The sequence below is a fragment of the Jaculus jaculus genome, chromosome 14 (genome assembly GCF_020740685.1).
Source record: "Jaculus jaculus isolate mJacJac1 chromosome 14, mJacJac1.mat.Y.cur, whole genome shotgun sequence".
NCBI lineage: Eukaryota > Metazoa > Chordata > Mammalia > Rodentia > Dipodidae > Jaculus > Jaculus jaculus.
In genome coordinates, this window is record NC_059115.1 from 59,326,340 (window position 1) to 59,343,788 (window position 17,449).

General features: G+C 40.5%; 1 protein-coding gene across 3 annotated transcripts in view; it reads right to left on the reverse strand.

Moving 5' to 3' along the window:
* Dmxl1 (Dmx like 1) overlaps positions 1-17,449 on the reverse strand; it is a 153,014-nt gene that overhangs the window by 83,267 nt on the left and 52,298 nt on the right. For all 3 annotated transcript variants that reach the window (XM_045134454.1, XM_045134452.1, XM_045134455.1), the window contains 5 exons: positions 16,655-16,873; positions 11,016-12,701; positions 6,424-6,531; positions 4,150-4,319; positions 2,767-2,864 (listed from right to left, as the gene is read on the reverse strand). In XM_045134454.1, coding sequence (XP_044990389.1) covers positions 2,767-2,864; positions 4,150-4,319; positions 6,424-6,531; positions 11,016-12,701; positions 16,655-16,873 — 2,281 coding nt within the window. The remainder of the gene's footprint in view (positions 1-2,766; positions 2,865-4,149; positions 4,320-6,423; positions 6,532-11,015; positions 12,702-16,654; positions 16,874-17,449) is intronic.

Here is a 17,449-nt window from a genome sequence, read left to right on the forward strand (position 1 = left end):
AAGGAAGGAAGGAAGGAAGGAAGGAAGGAATGAATCTCAGTGCCAGGGATGGGATACCTTCCAGTGACTTGTTGGCAGGGAGAAACCCTGTTGCCCACAAAACATTACAGGTTATTGCCAAGGCTCTTGGTTTCCCACCAGGAATAGATTGTAAGATGCTATTGCTGAAGACTCCACATGCCTGGGCTACAAGGTCACCAAGAAATCAAGCTGGGGCTGAGCTAAAAACCTCTTCCCTGTAGATCAGCTGACAGAAAGCTGGAAAAAGCTAAACTGCATGCAGCCCCTATGGGTGACAGAAGCCATCAGCAGTGGAAACTGTGGACATTGCAAGCCTCAAGTTTGGCCAGACAGGCCAAATGACCAAACAATTGCTCTCTAATTGGATGGGAAGCCCACTCCACAGGAGGGAATATATGCCTGGTACTGAAAACTTAATCAAAAGCCTATGGTGGAGGAGGTCATGAGCGTTAGGAGTGTAATGCCTGCTCTTGTCTGGCTAAGTGCATATATTATGCCCACCAAACTGCCCTGTAAGGACTTTACCTAACGTTCATACTCAACATTAAAGCTACCCTCACTTGTGGTTAGAGAAGCTTCTCTTTTCAGATGGCGGTGACACTAGGATGACCCAAAAGGCACCACAGTGCTGAGAAGTGGTGGAGGAGTGCTCAGCACTGAAACATCTCTGTCACTCTCTCCGATGCTCAGGGGACATTGCGGAAGAGGTGGCGCAAAACATGTAAGAGACAAAGGAAGGGTAAGAATGCTTCAATGCAAATGTCCAGACAGAAACTGGCTTCAATATCCATGACCTTGCAGTGTCTAGTACTACCTTCACAAGACCCCAGTAACAGGAGGAAAAGATGATGATATCAAAATTAGAGGCAGATTAATTGAGCGAGGGAGGGGATATGATGGAGAGCAGATTTGTGAAGGGGAAAGTGGGGAAGGGGAGGGAGTTATCATGGTTTATTGTCTGTGAGTATGGAAGCTGTCAATTAAAAAAAATGAAATTTTTGTCAGTTCATTGATTACCATACATATGCTTCCTTTCCCAGTAAAAATAAAATTAGGTAAGTGTTTACTTTCCACAAAAATCTCACAAATTGAGAAATTCTTCTCCCCCGCTTTTGTTTGGTGGTACTGGGGATTAATCCAAGGCCTTATGCCTAACTAAGCAGTCCACCACTTAGTAACATCTCTAGTCCTCAAAAATTCTCTTTTTAAACTATAAAGAAATCAGCACTGTGAAAATCACTTTTATATTAATGAAAAACAGTAATATATATTTATAATAAGATAATTTGTATTAACTCTTCTGATACTTTACTATTAAAATCTCATCAACAACTTTTTTCTCCTTCCTATTTAAGGATGACTTTGATGATCAAAATCTAAGGAATTGGGCTGGAGAGATGGCTTAGCGGTTGGGCGCTTGCCTGTGAAGCCTAAGGACCCCAGTTCAAGGCTCGGTTCCCCAGGTCCCACGTTAGCCAGATGCACAAGGGGGCGCATGCGTCTGGAGTTCGTTTGCAGAGGCTGGAAGCCCTGGCGCACCCATTCTCTCTCTCCATCTGTCTTTCTCTCTGTGTCTGTCGCTCTCAAATAAATAAATAAATAAATAAAAATTAAAAAAAATCTAAGGAATTAACCCTGATTGAAACCAATAATCCAAAACCCAGTCTCTTAGAAAACTGATTTAATGTCATGACTTCCCCCCAAAGGTTGCTTTTCAGAACCCAAAACAAATAATTAATAATATATGAAAATAATATTCACCAACTTCTCATGAAAAGTAAGAGAGGAAGGAGATCATAGCTCCAAGAAAGGAGACAGTTTTAAAGGCTATATATACTGGCCCATGCATTCCAAGAGGCATAAGACCATCTTCCCAACCCAAATGCAAATTTCTGGTTTAGTGACCTGTGTATTACAAAAGTATCTTGACAAATTCATTCTCTTTCTCTTCCTCCTTCTACCTCTATTTTTATATGCATAAATGATCTTAAAATAAGCAAAAGAAACATGTCTCAGGAGTGATAAAAAGCAAAATTACTTAAATGACATCAACTGGTTCCTCCTACCATGTAACACATGTAAGATTTTTTTTTCCCTATTAGGAAAAGTATCCCCTTATATACAAAAATAATTAACAAGAAATACCCAACAATCTTCTCCCATTCTGTGGGTAATCTATTGGCTCTGATTATGGTATGTTTGTCTGTGCAAAAGCTTTTTAGTTTCATGAGATCCCACTGATTGTGAGATTGTTTAATTTCCTGGGCTACTCAGATGTTATTCTGGAAGTCCTTCTCCACTCCATATTGAGGAGAATGCCTCCTATTTTTTTTCTTCCAGTAGTTGAAGAGTTTCAGGTCTTCTATTGAGGTCTTTAATCCATTTGGAGTTGATTTTTATGTATGTTGAGATGAGTGGGTTTCATTTTCCTGTATGTGGTAAACCCAATTTCTCCAGCATCATTTGGTGAAGATGTTATCTTTTTTCCAGTCTACGTTATTGGCATCTTTGTCAAAGTAGCTACAGCTACTTGGTCTAAGGTCTGGATCTTCAATTATGTTCCATTGGCTTACATTTCTGTTTTTATGCCAGCACTATGCTGTTTTTGCTACTGTGGCTTATAGTATAGCTTTAGATTGGGCGTTATAATACCTCCAGAGGTGTTTCTCTTGCAAGAAAAATAAATTAACCTTATGCATCCATTCCTAGTGAAAAAAAATTCTTTAACTTTCTTTTTGTACTTACCTATATAATCCCCAAATCAAAGCCTTCTTTTTCATTGCAAGGTAAAAAATGGCAGCATCTAAGGGGTCATTATTTCTATAAAAGGCTGCTTTGGCCACCTACAATAAGAAAATATTAGTCAAACATTTACAGAAATAATTTGTAAGTGAATAGCAATTTAATACAAGATTGGTACATGTTATCTATTTCAACATTAAATTCTTAAATAACTGTACAAATACATGCATACAGAAACTAAATGCATACAGAAACTAATAATAAGAGTAACTTATACTGAAGCATAAACAGAGACAGCAACAGAACTACACTCTTTCATCAGAAACTCTTCTGAACTTTATTCTTCCAAGCATAGATTTCTACTCAGAAAAACCAGAAATATACTAGTAAACAACTGGTAAAATATACTAGTAAAAAAAAAAAAAAAAAACAACAAGAAGCTTATTAATTAATACACAGATTTTAAAATGTTGAAATACTAAAGACTACTCAAAAGCCTGAGGGCTGGGGAGCTAGTTCAGTCTTTAAAGTGCTTGCCTTGCAAACGTAAGGACATGAGTTTGACCCCCAGCACCTACATAAAATACTGGGCATAACAGCACGTGCCTCTTAACCTCTCAGTGTTGGGGAGGCAGAAACAGGCATATCCCTGGAGCTCACTGGCCAGCTAAGAGCCTAATTGGTGAGTTTTTAATGCCAATAAAGAGATCCTTTCTCAAAGAAGACAAATAGTGTTTTCAAGGAATAACACCCAGGGTTGACTTCTGGCCTCCCCAGGTACATGAACACATGCATACACACATATATATGAACAGACATTCAATAGCACACATGGCACACACATGTTAAAAAAAATTCTGGGCTAGAGAGATGGCTTAGCAGTTAAGCGCTTGTCTGTGAAGCCTAAGGACCCTGATTCAAGGCTTAATTCCTGAGGACCCATGTTAGACAGATGCATACAGGGTCACACGAGTCTGGAGTTCATTTGCAGTGGCTGGAGGCCCTGGCATGCCCATATTCTCTCTCTCTGTTGCTCTCAAATAAGTAAATAAAAATCAACAAAAAAAAATTTTTTTTAAAGCCTGATGCTAGCTGGGTCTTATGGAATAGACCTATAATACGAACAACTCAGGAAGCTGAGGCAGGACTGACTGTGTAAGAGGATTCCAAGTCAAAGTTTGCTGAAGCAACTTAGTAAGACCTTGCTTCGAGATTAGTAAAAGGAGGCCTTAGGTTAGAGCTCACTGCTGGAGCACTTACCTGGCATGCATTAGGCCCTATGTTAGTAGGGAGAAAAAAAGAAAACTGCTATGTTTCTAAAATAAAAATTAATAATAAATGCAGAAGAGACATGAGATGCCAACTAAACATCTAAACTATACTTACTTTTTCTATGCATTTGCGTAAGATGCAGGTATTCCGGACCCACCACCCCACACCCATAGCTCTTAGTTCAGACCAAGTGGGGTCATCTTTCTGCATTGCTGGCAACATGTTCAGCAGTTCTTCTTCCGCTACTGAGTGAAATGCCCAGGCAAAATGACCCGTAGACAAGCCTAAACAAATGTAAAACTGTTATAGTAATATAAATATGATTATCAGATATGAGTGTTATCTATTTGCAATAAAATGTATAAACTTACTAAGGTTTTTTTTTTAGTTACATAAATTAGCCTCAACTAATCTGTTTATGTCAATGAATTCTGTCTACCAACACAAACCACATGCTTTTTTTTTGTAATATATTTTACTTATTTATTTGAGAGAGACAAGGGGGCAGAAAGAGAGAGAATGGGCAAGCCAGGCAGGGCCTCCGCCACTGCAAAGGGAACTCCAGATGCATGTGCCCCCTTGTGCATCTGGTTTACATTGGTAGTGGAGAATCAACTAGGATCCTTTGGTTTCACAGACAAACAACCGCTAAGCCATTTCTCCAGCCCCAAACCAGATGCTTTTGAAAATAAAGAGGAAAGTGACATACACTGTATATAATTCTAAACAGATATGCTAAAGACAGGTAAGAGGAGAGTAAAATCCTGGAAGCAGTGTAAGAAGTACATGTAAAGGAGTAAATTCTGAGTGAACAACCACCGTTAAATACATCCTGAGTCTGCGATTTTAAGGAAATGTCTGCAGGCTTAACAGCGACAGCCACTTGACGCTACGCAGCAATGCCGGCCAGTCTGAGCTAGGAAACAGACCACCTTGGCCCTAGCCTTGTTGCTCCAAAAACAGGTTCTTCACTTTTGACAAACATTATTCAGTCTTATCAACTTTGCAGCTTAATATGTGGATCAGTGATGCAGTACAGTCCCTTTCTTTTCAAACATTTGAGATTCATGGTTAAACTTAATTTTTAATGTTCATGGAAGTATGAGTTTTTTTATTCTGGGTTGTTCAAACAATGCTGTCATTCCAGTGAGTGTAAATTCTGTGTAACTAACACGTTTATTTCTGGGCGGTAGTACTAAGGATGGGACTCGGGGCCTTATAAATGATAGGCAACCACTTTGCCACTGAGCAGCACCCCCATCCACAACATGTATTTCTTTGTAAAGAAACAAAAAATGCTTATTGCAAATGTCATTGTGCCACAGTATTTCAATTCTCTATTAAAAACCCATGGTTCTTTTTAGAAAACAAGAAACAATTGGACCATTATTATATAGTGGTATGTTTTCCAATTCTTCAAAGCTGGTTCTATTTTCCTTTTGGCTAACATCTGTTTTCTAGATTTAACACCATGGAAATTAATAAAAAGTACATCTTGCTGGGCATACTGGCACATGCCTTTAATCCCAGCACTCAGGAGACAGAGGTAGGAGGATTGCTTTGAGTTTGAGGCCAGCCTGAGACCACAGAGTGAGTGCCAGGTCCACCTGGGCTAGAGTGAGACCATACCTTGAAAAACAAGGAAAAAAAAAACTATAGCTTATGGGGCTGGGGAGATGGTCTAATGGTTAAGAGCACTTGGTGTTTAAGCATGAGGGGCTGGAAGGGCATGAGACCACACAAAAACAGCTCAGCAGCTGGGTGTGGCCATGCATGTTTCAAACTCCAGTCCTGCTGAGACTGGGACTGAGGAATCCCTGCAGCTTGCTAACCAAAAAATAAACAAACAAATAAAACAAATAAAAATCGGAGAAAACAACATCTCTGGGTTGAGTGAGAGATTTAGCCTCAGAGGAAACAGGTAGATGAGCAAACAGAGAAGGCCAATGAAGTTCTATGGTCTCCATTAGCCATGCACTCAAGGCATCTATATCTGTGTGTGTGTGCACACACATACGAGAGAAGGAGGGCGAGGGAGGAGAGAGACAGAGAGCAAGCATGTGCATACAGGAGACACCCATGAGTGAATGCTGACCTGCCAAGTCTAAAGAACCCTAGAGTAGACCCACAGGTCCAGGAGGCTGGAACCCAGCTCTGCCTCTTCAAAGCCCTGAGTACTGAAACCATATCTATTCCATTTTTAAGTTAACTTTACTGAGATTTCTGTTACTTGTAATTATTCTAATAGCATATAATATTTCAAATTCCCTAATGTTACTAAATTAGCATGAGAGGTACACAACAATTCTGTCAGTGTGTAGATAATCTCATCATTTCCTTTCCCTCTCCACTTCCCTAACTTCCTTGTATTAAATTATCAAAAAATACCTTGGTGAAGGAGCTGAGCTCTATAGGCTGGAAGGGAAGTTGTAAGAAAGGTATGGAGTCGAACAGCCAAAAGAAATTTTAGTCCACATTCATCAAGAGTTTCTCCACCTATAACCAAAAAGAAAAGCATTTTTTTTTGTTAAAAAAAAGTAAGCAAATACAGTAAAGATAAAACATTCTTGGGCTGGAGAGATGGCCTAGCAGTTAAGCGCTTGCCTCTGAAGCAAGGACCCCAGTTCAAGGCTCAATTCCCCAGGACCCACGTTAGTCAGATGCACGAGGGGGCGCACGCGTCTGGAGTTCGTTTGCAGTGGCTGGAGGCCCTGGCGCGCCCATTCTCTCGCTCTATCTGTCTCTTTCTCTCTCTGTCTGTTGCTCTCAAATAAATAAATAAAAGTAAACAAAAAAATTAAAAAAAAAACATTCTTAAGATGACTGAAAGTTTAATATAATAAAAATATTTTCCAATAACTTTATATACTTTACAGTACAGAAAAAAATAGCAAACCTAAGTAATTGGATAAGCAATAAAGAAGAAAAATAATAAAGAAGTCCATGATCATTCTTTGTAACCTAACCTCCTCTCATCTGAATCATTTTTAAGTTAAAATGCAACCAAATGACTCTTTGCTGGGATGTAGCTCAATGGGAAAGCCTAGCATTCATAAAGCACTGAGTTTAACCCTACCACCGGGAAATACAAATCGTCTTTACATTACTGACAACTAATACAAAATGTAACTGAATCTTTAAAATATTTTACTTATTTTGTTTTTATTTATTATAAGGAAGAGAAAGAGGGAGAGGAAGAGGAGGAGGAGGGGAGAGAGAGAGAGAATGGGCACACCAGGGCCTCTAGCCACTGCAAACAAACTCCAGATGCATGTACTACTTTGTGCATCTGGCTTATGTGGGAACTGGAACCTGGGTCCTTAGGCTTCACAGGCAAGTGTTTTCACTTCTAAGCCATCTCTCCAGCCCTGTGACTGAGTTTTAAGTGGCTTGATCTTCTCTGTGGCATGTTATGCATATATTTTCCATATTGACTCAAATTACATATCCATCCCAACAATCTGCTATAGTGTGGGAAAAAATAGTTATATTGTAATAGAGCTTTACTTTTATATTAAATTATTAAAAACAAAATAGTCAGGAGTGGTGGTGCACACTTTTAATCCCAGCACTTGGGAAGCAGAGGTAGTAGGATTGCTGTGAGTTCTAGGCCACCATGAGACTACATAGTGAATTCCAGGTCAGCCTAGGCTACAGTGAAACCCTACCTTAAAAATCAAAAATTTATAAAGAAAAAACAAAACATAAAATAGGGGCTAGGGAGATGGCTCAGCACTTAAAGGCACTTGCAAATCCTGCCAGCCTAGGTTCAATTCTCCAGACATCCATGTAAAGGCAGATGCAAAAGGTGGCATGTATGTTTGGTGTTTGTGTGCAGCAGCAAGATACCCTTGTGTGCTCATACAGACAAACATATACACATGCAAATAAAGAATTTTTTAAAACCATAAACTATTCCTAACATTCACATCTAAAAAGAGTATCAAGCCAGGCGCGTGGTACATGCCTTTAATCCCAGCATTCAGGAGGCAGAGATAGGAGGATCACTGTGAGTTCAAGGCCCCTCTGAGACTACAGATGAATTCCAGGTCAGACTGAGCTAGAGTGAGAGCCTACCTCAAAAAAAAAAAAAAAAAAAAAAAAAACAAAAAAACAAAGAGAGAGAGAGTATCTAGGGCCAGGTATGGTGGCACACACCTTGAGTCCCAGCACTCGGGAGGCAGAGGTAACATGATCACTGTGAGTTTCAAGGACACCCTGAGACTACAAAGTGAAATCCAGGTCTGCCTGGATTACAGTGAAACCTTACCTCAAAACACCAAGATGTATCACTGCTCAGTGATTAAAGGTACTTGCATGTAAAGCCTGCTGGCTCAGGTTAGATTCCTCAGTACCCATGGAAAGCTAGATGTACAAAGTGGTGCATGCATGTGGAATTTGCAGTAGCAAGAGGCTCTGGTACTCATTCTTTCTCTCTCTCCCCCTCCTCACAAATAAATATTTTTTAAATTATGTTATTTATTTATTTGAGAGACAGAGACAGAGGACGAGATAGAGAATGGGCACACCAGGGCCTCTAACTTGTAAATGAACTCCAGACACATGTGCTACCTTTTGTGTCTGACTTACGTGGGTACTGGGGAATTAAACCTAGGTCCTTAGGCTTCACAGGCAAGTGCCTTAGCCTTTAAGCCATCTCTCTAGCCCCAAAATAAATATTTTTAAAATAATGTCTAACAAAAATCTTAGAGTAAAATAGTATCAACTTTTGTCATTTAAAAATTGTTTGAAGTTGGGGCATGCTGGTGCACACCTTTAATTCCAGCACTGGGGAGGCAGAGGTAGGAGGACTGCCATGAGATAGAGGCCACCCTAAGACTACATAGTGAATTCCAGGTCAGCCTGAGCTAGAATGAGACCCTACCTCAGGAAAAAAAAAATAATAAAAAAAGTCTTGGGCTGGAGAGATAGCTTAGTGGTTAAGCACTTGCTTGTGAAGCCTAAGGACCCTGGTTGGAGGCTCGATTTCCCAGGACCCACGTAAGCCAGATGCACAAGGTGGCACATGCATCTGCAGTTTATTTGTAGTGGCTGGAGGCCCTGGTGTGCCTATTCTCTATCTGTCTATTTCTCTGTCCATCGCTCTTAAAAAAAAAAAAAAAAAGCCTTAAATTCATACATTTTCTTTTCAATCTAAGTTCACAGGGTGTACACTACTAGCCTGTATTTGGTTTAAAGACTGAGATTTCACAGAAATTCTTATTTTTTATTTTATTTTTTTGTTTTCTTCGAGGTAGGGTTTCACTCTAGTCTAGGCTGACCTGGAATTCACTCTATATTCCCAGGGTGGCCTTGAACTCACGGCGATCCTCCTACTTCTGCCTCCCAGTGCTGGGATTAAAGGCATGTGCCATCGTGTCCAGCTAGAAATTCTTTATTCAAATTTGCTTATACTTTGGGAGATTTTTAAGAAATGCTCTATGGGTGAGGAGAAGCCCTATTTTTATTGTGGTTTTTTTTTGGGGGGGGGTTACTCTAGGTATAATGCTAATAGAAAGTAAATATTGGGGCTGGAGAGATGGCTTAGCAGTTAAGGAGCTTGCCTGCAAAGCCAAAGGACCTCTGTTTGATTCCTTAGAACCCACGTAAGCCCGATGCACAAGAGAGCACATGCATCTGGAGTTTGTTTACAGGACTGGAGGCTCTGGCACGCCATTCTTTCTCTATCTCTCTCACTCATAAGTAAATTTAAAAAATATGAAAGTAAATATTGTAAAATACTTATTTTTATTTTTTATTAATTAGGAACTTTACTGTATAGATAAACTGTGTGTTGATCCCATTCCACACATGTGTTATTTTATATTTCCTCTTCCTCACCCCAATTCCAACATAAGTACCTTATTTTCCAACTACCTAAAACAGTGATTCAATAAGAACCTGTACTCCTTTGTAAAACATCTATAAGGATTCAGCTGGGTCTTTTACAGTAAGCAGACAATTATTAAGGATGCTTTGTTCTCTCCCTAACAAATTTTTTTTTTTGGCGGGGGGGTTTTGAGGTAGGGTCTCACTCTGGTCCAGGCTGACCTGGAATTAACTCTGTAGTCTCAGGGTGGCCTTGAACTCACGGCGATTCTCCTACCTCTGCCTCCCGAGTGCTGGGATTAAAGGCGTGCGCCACCACACCCGGCCTAACAAGTATTTTTAAAAACTGGGGCCTGGCAAGATGGTTTAAGAGGTTAAGGCACTTACCTGCAAAGTGAAAGGACCAAGGTTCAATTCCTCAGGACCCACGTAAAGCCAGATGCACAACATAGCACAAACATCTGGAGTTTGTGTGAAGTGGCTACAGGCCCTGCTGTACCAGTCTCTCTCTCTCTCTTAAATAAATAAATATTTTTTTAAAGAGAAGAAGGCTTGGTATAATAAGCTTCTGTGTACCTCCTCATAATACTATGATTTAGGGGCTAAATTACGTAAGTTAAAATTGTTATGAAACAATGATTGTTTTAGCAATAATGTTCTTAAATAGGCCATTGTCATAACATTTTAAAAATTTTGTGTATGTTCACGTAAGTGTGAGCATACATGCCATGGTGCACATGTGGAGATTAGAGGATAACTTTTAAGATATCAACATCAGGCTCTGTCTGTCTGTCTCTTTCTCTCCCTTCCCCGACCTCCCCCCCCCTCCCTCCCCCCCCCCCCCCCCCCCCCGGGTCTCATTCTTCTTTCTTTTGCCATGCTTGCCACAAACTTCTGGGAAAGTGTCTCTGCCTCTCAGCTCACTACTGGCATGCTGGGATGACTGAAACCCACCAGGGCTCCTGTGTTTTACATGCACTATGGAACTCAGGTAATCAAGGCTTGAGCAGTGAGTGTTTTACCCATTGAGCCAAATCCCCAGCACCAGCAATGTCATTTCCATTAAACATTATTTGGTTATTTTCTGTGAATTAAAAATATTACTATTACCATTAGCTTTTCCTCCCATCTTGTACTCAATTTAATTTTACCTTGACTTCTGTCTCTACTTTCTCCAATATCAGTACTTGTAGTTGCAATCGTATCTGCTAAGGCCATCAAAGACATCTGTTCCATCCGGCTGAGTCCTGGTAAACTAGAATGAAGTAAATGGCTAGAAAGAACCTGAGCATGCTCCGGGCCAAAGTAAGTTGGGCAGTATTGTGAAAGGTCAATAACTTTAGGCTTAGTGTTTTCTTCATCTGTCTCCAACATATGAACATCGGGCATTAGAGCTGGAATCTGAAAAAGCTCATCATAACTTCCTTTGGACATCTGGTTGGATTTATTTAAGGAACTCTCATTACTAGTTTTGTCCAAAGATGAGTAACAGCTATCATCATCTGCTGCAAGTAAGGCATATAAAGGAAGCGGAGGGACAGAATCTATTTCTGTATAATCCGTATTTTCAGATTTGTTGAATGCCTGGGGATCTCGAGTAGTGCTTCCACTAGCACTGATTGTGAGCGATCGAAGGCGGCGCTCATGATTGGATTCAGCTTCATTCACAGCCACAACCTCCCCAGCAATACACTTGACAAGATGGGACAAGATGGCCTTGGCTCTCCGAACTTTGCCAAGATCCATGAGTTCCAAAAGCTGCAAGGGATGGTACTGAGGTAACGTTGGGGAAAGTACATGAGCAGCTTCAAAAAGACCCGAATCTTCCATATCCACTGAAGGGTCAAATGCTGTTTTCTTTCCACAGATTTTCTGTGCAAGACTGGTCATAGATCGAGTCAGAGGTTTTTTTGGAGGATGCAATCCAGAACTCGATGAGCTACTCTGTTTTATTAAGCTTAGTATAGATGGAGTGCTTCCATTGTATGAATCTGTTGTAACAGGTTCTTGTTTAGAAGATGGCTGCCACTGGGAATACACATGCATTTCACAATCCATTCCTACCACAAGGATGCCATCTCGGACCCATGATAAAGAAACTGGAAAAGGCGGGGTGTCTTCTACAGAGGACACCAAGTCCACACTTCGTAACAGTACAAATTTAGAAAGAGGCACAATTTTGGTACTCTCCCAGACAGGCAATGCCAGGCTTTCCTTGCCAGTCTGTTCTTGTACCTTGCCAGCTAGGGGTCCATACATGAAAAGTTTTGATCCAATTCCTACAGTCAGGATATGAGAACCATCTTCTCTAGATATCCAGTCTAAATGAACTAAATGCTTTGTGTTTGATGTGACATTTTCTTTATTGAGTAAATATGCCTCTTGTTTGTTATAAGCTACTAAATTGCTATCAATGCTGATGCCAGAATCCAGCACTGTGCCTAACTCATCTAAATGAATTGTCTGTTCAAGGACCCAACACGAACCTCCTGTAGACTCACATTCAAAAATACTTACGTGCATCACAAATTCCTGAGAAGACCTACTATTACCTGCAGGTTGTTTGTAAGCTACTGCTAAACGGTTTGTATGTGCGCAACTAACTTCTACAGGCCTGCCAGGCACAGCTATGCTACTACTGCTCTGAAGTCCGTCTTCAATCAGTAAGGGCCATTCTTCCCAAACGTATGACACATTGGTTTTTCCATCCTTCGAGGTGGAAGGTTCTCCATCGGTTACTCTGCATCTCCAAAACCTCACTTTCTCATCTGAGCATGAAGTTGCCAATAAATAAGGGGCACTGCATACAGGATATATGGAAGAAGAGCTCAGATGCCCTAAAAAAGAAAGGAACACATTAACAAAATTCAAGTTTTATAAATACTTTTAACCCTTTTATTTGAAGTACTATTAGGAACATGAGTCAGCTGGGCGTGGAGGTGCACGCCTTTAATTCCAGCACTTGGGAGGCAGAGGTAGGAGGATCGCCATGAGTTCGAGGCCACCTTGAGATTACATAGTGACTTCCAGGTCAGCCTGAGCTAGAGTTAGACTCTACCTCAAAAAACCAAAAGGAATTTAAGAATCTATATTTAGTTTAAGGTTCAACAAGAGAGTGTCATTATATATAGCCTAGGCTGGCCTGGAATTTGCTACATAGACCAGGTTGGCCTTGAACTTGTGGTGATCGTCTGACCTCTGTCTCAAGTATAAGGATTACAACCACAAGCCAACACACCTGGCTATATTCTACTCTTTTGCCAAACAAAACAAATCTCTCTTTTTTCCTCAGATAACTTTTTTCTACCAATTTGGGCTAGAGTTGTCTGGTTTTGTTACTGTTGTTAGTGTTTGTTTTTAGAGACAGGTGCTCATTCTGCAACCCAGGCTGCCGTAAACTCATTATACAGACCAAGATGGTCTTGTGAGCCACATGTAACAGCCTCCCCAATGCTGGGATTATAGTTGTGAGCCGTCACAGCCAGCTCCAAAGAATTGTAGTGACAAATATCTTTGTTTCTCTATATTTGACCTGTTCATTTTATTGGGACTCAACAGTGCACTGTTCTGGCTAATAATAGCTCTTCAAATTCTGTCCATATAATAGTAGCTTTTCAAGGGTTTAAATTTCATTACATTGCTGCTTTCTTTTTTAAAAATATTTTATTTTTATTTATTTCACAGGGAGGGAAAGAAGAAGGGAGGGAGGGAGAATGGGCATTCAGGGCTTCCAGACACTGCAGACGAACTCCAGACCCATGCATCCCCTTGTGCATCTGGCTAACGTGGGCCCTGGAGAATCGGGCCTGGGTCCTTGGACTTTGCAGGCAAATGTCTTAACAGCTAAGCCACCTCTCCAGCCCCACTGCTGTTTTCTTTAAAGTAAAATATACATATAGAAGCAAAATGTAAAGGTTAGTCAGAACACTGTTAACATTTCTAACTCCTGAAAAGTTTTAACTTTCAGATAAGATTAAGTATTTGATAATATAGGAAACTGAAAAGTTCTAAATAAAAATTGGCCAAAAATTGACAGAAGTCGTAAGCATGGGTGATGTACTGATATTCTTGATGCCCCAGAACAGTAGTTCTTGTTCTTCTGTATGAATGAAATCACCTGGAACATTCACTTGTTAGAACAGATTGTGAGGCTCTTCCCTACGGAGTCTATGATCAAGAGGCTCACTGACAAGAATTGGGCGATTTAAAAAAATAGGAGTTTGAGGGGCTGGAGAGATGGCTTAGCAGTGAAGGCACTGGCCTGTGAAGCCTAAGGACCCAGGTTCAACTCACCAGAATCCACATAAACCAGATATACAAGGTGGCACATGCTTCTGGAGTTCATTTGCAGTAGCAAGAGGCCCTGGCATGGCCCCCTCCTCTTTCTCTCATTCTCAAATAAATAAAATATTTAAACAAGTATGAGTTTGAGGGCTGGTGAGATTGCTCAGGGGTTAAGGTACTTGCCTGAAAAGACTAATGACCTGGGTTCAATTCCCCAGTACCCACGTAAAGCCAGATGCACAAAGAGGCATATGCATCTGTAGTTCATTTCCAGGTGGTTACCATTTCTAATCTACAACTTTCACCTGTTTCCTCAAAAGGATCCATTTTCAAGAAGAGGCAATACTTAAATGTAGACCTGGCTGATAAACATCACAATATTCTGAAGAGAAAATAAGAACTTCAACTCTTCCATTTACATACAGTGACTTCAACATCTGCTTCTATGTATATTCTCAGAGTGTAAAATTTCCTTTTAAAGAAGAAACACTGGGCTGCAGAGTTGGCTTAGTGGTTAAGGTCCTTGTATGTAAAGCTTAAGGACCCAGGTTCAATTCCCCAGTACTCACATGTGGTGGTTTGATTCAGGTGTCCCCCATAAACTTAGATGTTCTGAATGCTAGGTTCCCAGCTGATGGAGATTTGATAGAGGCAGTGTATTGTTGGGGGCAGGCTTAAGGGTGTTATAGCTAGTTTCTCCATGCCAGTGTTGGGCACACTCTGCTGTTGCTATTGTCCACCTTATGTTGGCCAGGGGGTGATGTCCACATTCTGCTCATGCCATCAATTTCCCCTGCCATCATGGAGCTTCCCCTCAAGCGTGTAGGTCAAAATAAACCCTTTTTTTTTTCCCAAAAGCTGCTCTTGGTCGGGTGATTTCTGCCAGCAATAAAAACCTGACTGCAACAGTAAAGTTGGTACCAAGAAGTGGTGTCATTTGCTGCTAGACACCTATTTGCAGGAGGAATGTGGAAGGATTTGAAACCTTTACCTAAGAGACAAGTTGCAGTGCTGTTAAATACAGCTTGATGAACTATTCCGGTCAGAGTTGAAAGACCTGAATGCAATAAGACTTATGGACTGTGAGGTTTGCCTTTTCAGGGTGAGAAAGAGCTCTGCCTGGACTGGGCTAGAAGCAGTTTGTGTGAAAGGAGTACTGTTATGCCCATGTCCTGGTAATTTGTGCAGGGTTGCTTTGTGTAGAAATGGACTGATGTGAGCAGAGGGATATATGGCACGGGAAAAAAAAGAAAAAAAAATCTTTGGGCTGAAACTGCTGCCCATTCAGCTGCAGCTGAGAGATTACAACCATTGAGATTGGGCCAGCTGACCTGAACTGGAACAACAGAAATGAAGTAGACTCTTTTGAAGGGGCCTGAGTGCTCAAGGAGTGTCCTGTTCTTCAAAGTCTTCTTTATTCATCCCTGGATTAACAAACTGGCACTCTAACTGGTATTATGGAGTATAAAAAAATGCAAGAAAGAGACAGTCATTGAATTTGCAACATGGTCTTGTGTTTTGGAAATTGCCATGGGCAGTCTGAAGCAGGTTTGCTGGCTGCCTGCATGGAAACCTGATGGAACCTTGAGAATGAACTGTGGGTTCCAGTGGAGACCCAGCGGAGTTGCTGGGACCACAAGATGGCTGCCAAGGAGAGCTGCCAGCCCTGGATAAAGTTTTCCAGGACTGTGAGTAGCCTAGCTGGAGGGATAGAACTGGAACTCCAGAGACTTACTGCTGGTTAGAATTACTGGACTTGGAGACTTATCAATGACTAGAGTTGTTGAAATCAGAGGGACAGAGTTTGATGTTTCCCTTGTTTAAATCTTGTATTGGTTGCATATTTCTTTGCTATTATGGCTCAGTTAAAAGACTTTGGCTTATGGGGATGTGTGAACATCATTAGAATAGATAAAAACTATGGGGACTTTTAAAGTTGGACTGAATGCATTCCATTTTACATCATGGGTGGTTATCAGCCTATTGGGGCCAGGGGTGGAATGTGGTTGTTTGATTCAGGTGTCCCCCATAACCTTAGGCATTCTGAATGCTAGGTTTCTAGCTGATGGAGATTTGATGGAGAAACTGTACTGTTGGGGGTGGGCTTATGGGTGTTACAGCTAGTTTCCCCATGCCAGTGTTTGGCACACTCTCCTGTTGCTTTTGTTCACCTTATATTGGCCAAAAGGTGATGTCCACCCTCTGCTTATGGCACCATTTTCCCTGCCATGATAGAGCTTCCCCTAGAGTCTGTGAGCCAAAATAAACTGTTTTTCCCAAAAGGTGCTCTTGGTTGGATGATTTCTGCCAGCACTGTGACCTGACCACACCACCACCTAAGACAGATACACATGGAGTTCATCTGGAGTAGCTAGAGGCCCTGGCACGGCTATTTTTATCTGCATTTTTTTTTTGCCCCTCCCCCCTTCTCTCTCTCAAATAAATAAGGAACACTGGCTAATGACTTGCAAAGATAGGTCAGTCTCTTTCTATAAAATTTACAAACCTGCTGAAGGTTTAACACTTATTATTTCAACTCCTTCTGGCAACTCCATCTCGTGGCTATATACCATTTCGGACAACAGAGACAGCCTGCTGGTACTCTGGAGATTTTCTCTGCAAGCCTGATACTTCTGTGAAAAAGGAGAGAAGATCTTCTCTGGAGAACAATAATGTTCTTCTGGTAGCCAAGCTGTTTCAGAATTTTTTGTGTCTACTCTTTCATCTATAAAAGACAAGTACAAACCAAAAACTGGGAAGGAAGCCTATATATACGATGGCTATTTTTAAAACTTGAAACTGACATAAAAGATGAAATTGTAAACATGTATTTACATGACTGCTCACAGGAAGAAAATTAAAAAAAAATCATTTTGATATGATGGAGAATGGAATTTCAAAGGGGAAAGTGCGGGGGGGGGAGGGTATTACCATGGGATATTTTTTATAATCATGGAAAATGTTAATAAAAATTGTGAAAAGATAAAAAATAAAATAAAAAATAAAACAAAACACACAAAAAAATCATTTTGCTTTTTGTATTATGAATAAATTGTAATTGTCACCATTATGTAAGAATGGCTTTAAAGAAATCAATCCTCATTGATGAAATGGGGACACAGGTCAGGAGAGGGTAATGGGGGAAAAGAGAGTATGAGCAACATATACAACATACATATATGAAAATTACTAATAAACAAATTGTTTTAAAATACAGAGTTAAAATATTACAAGCATCCATATGATTCTGAAAAATAATTTTTCAGTTAAAAATATGTATGTGTGAACTTTGTCATAATAT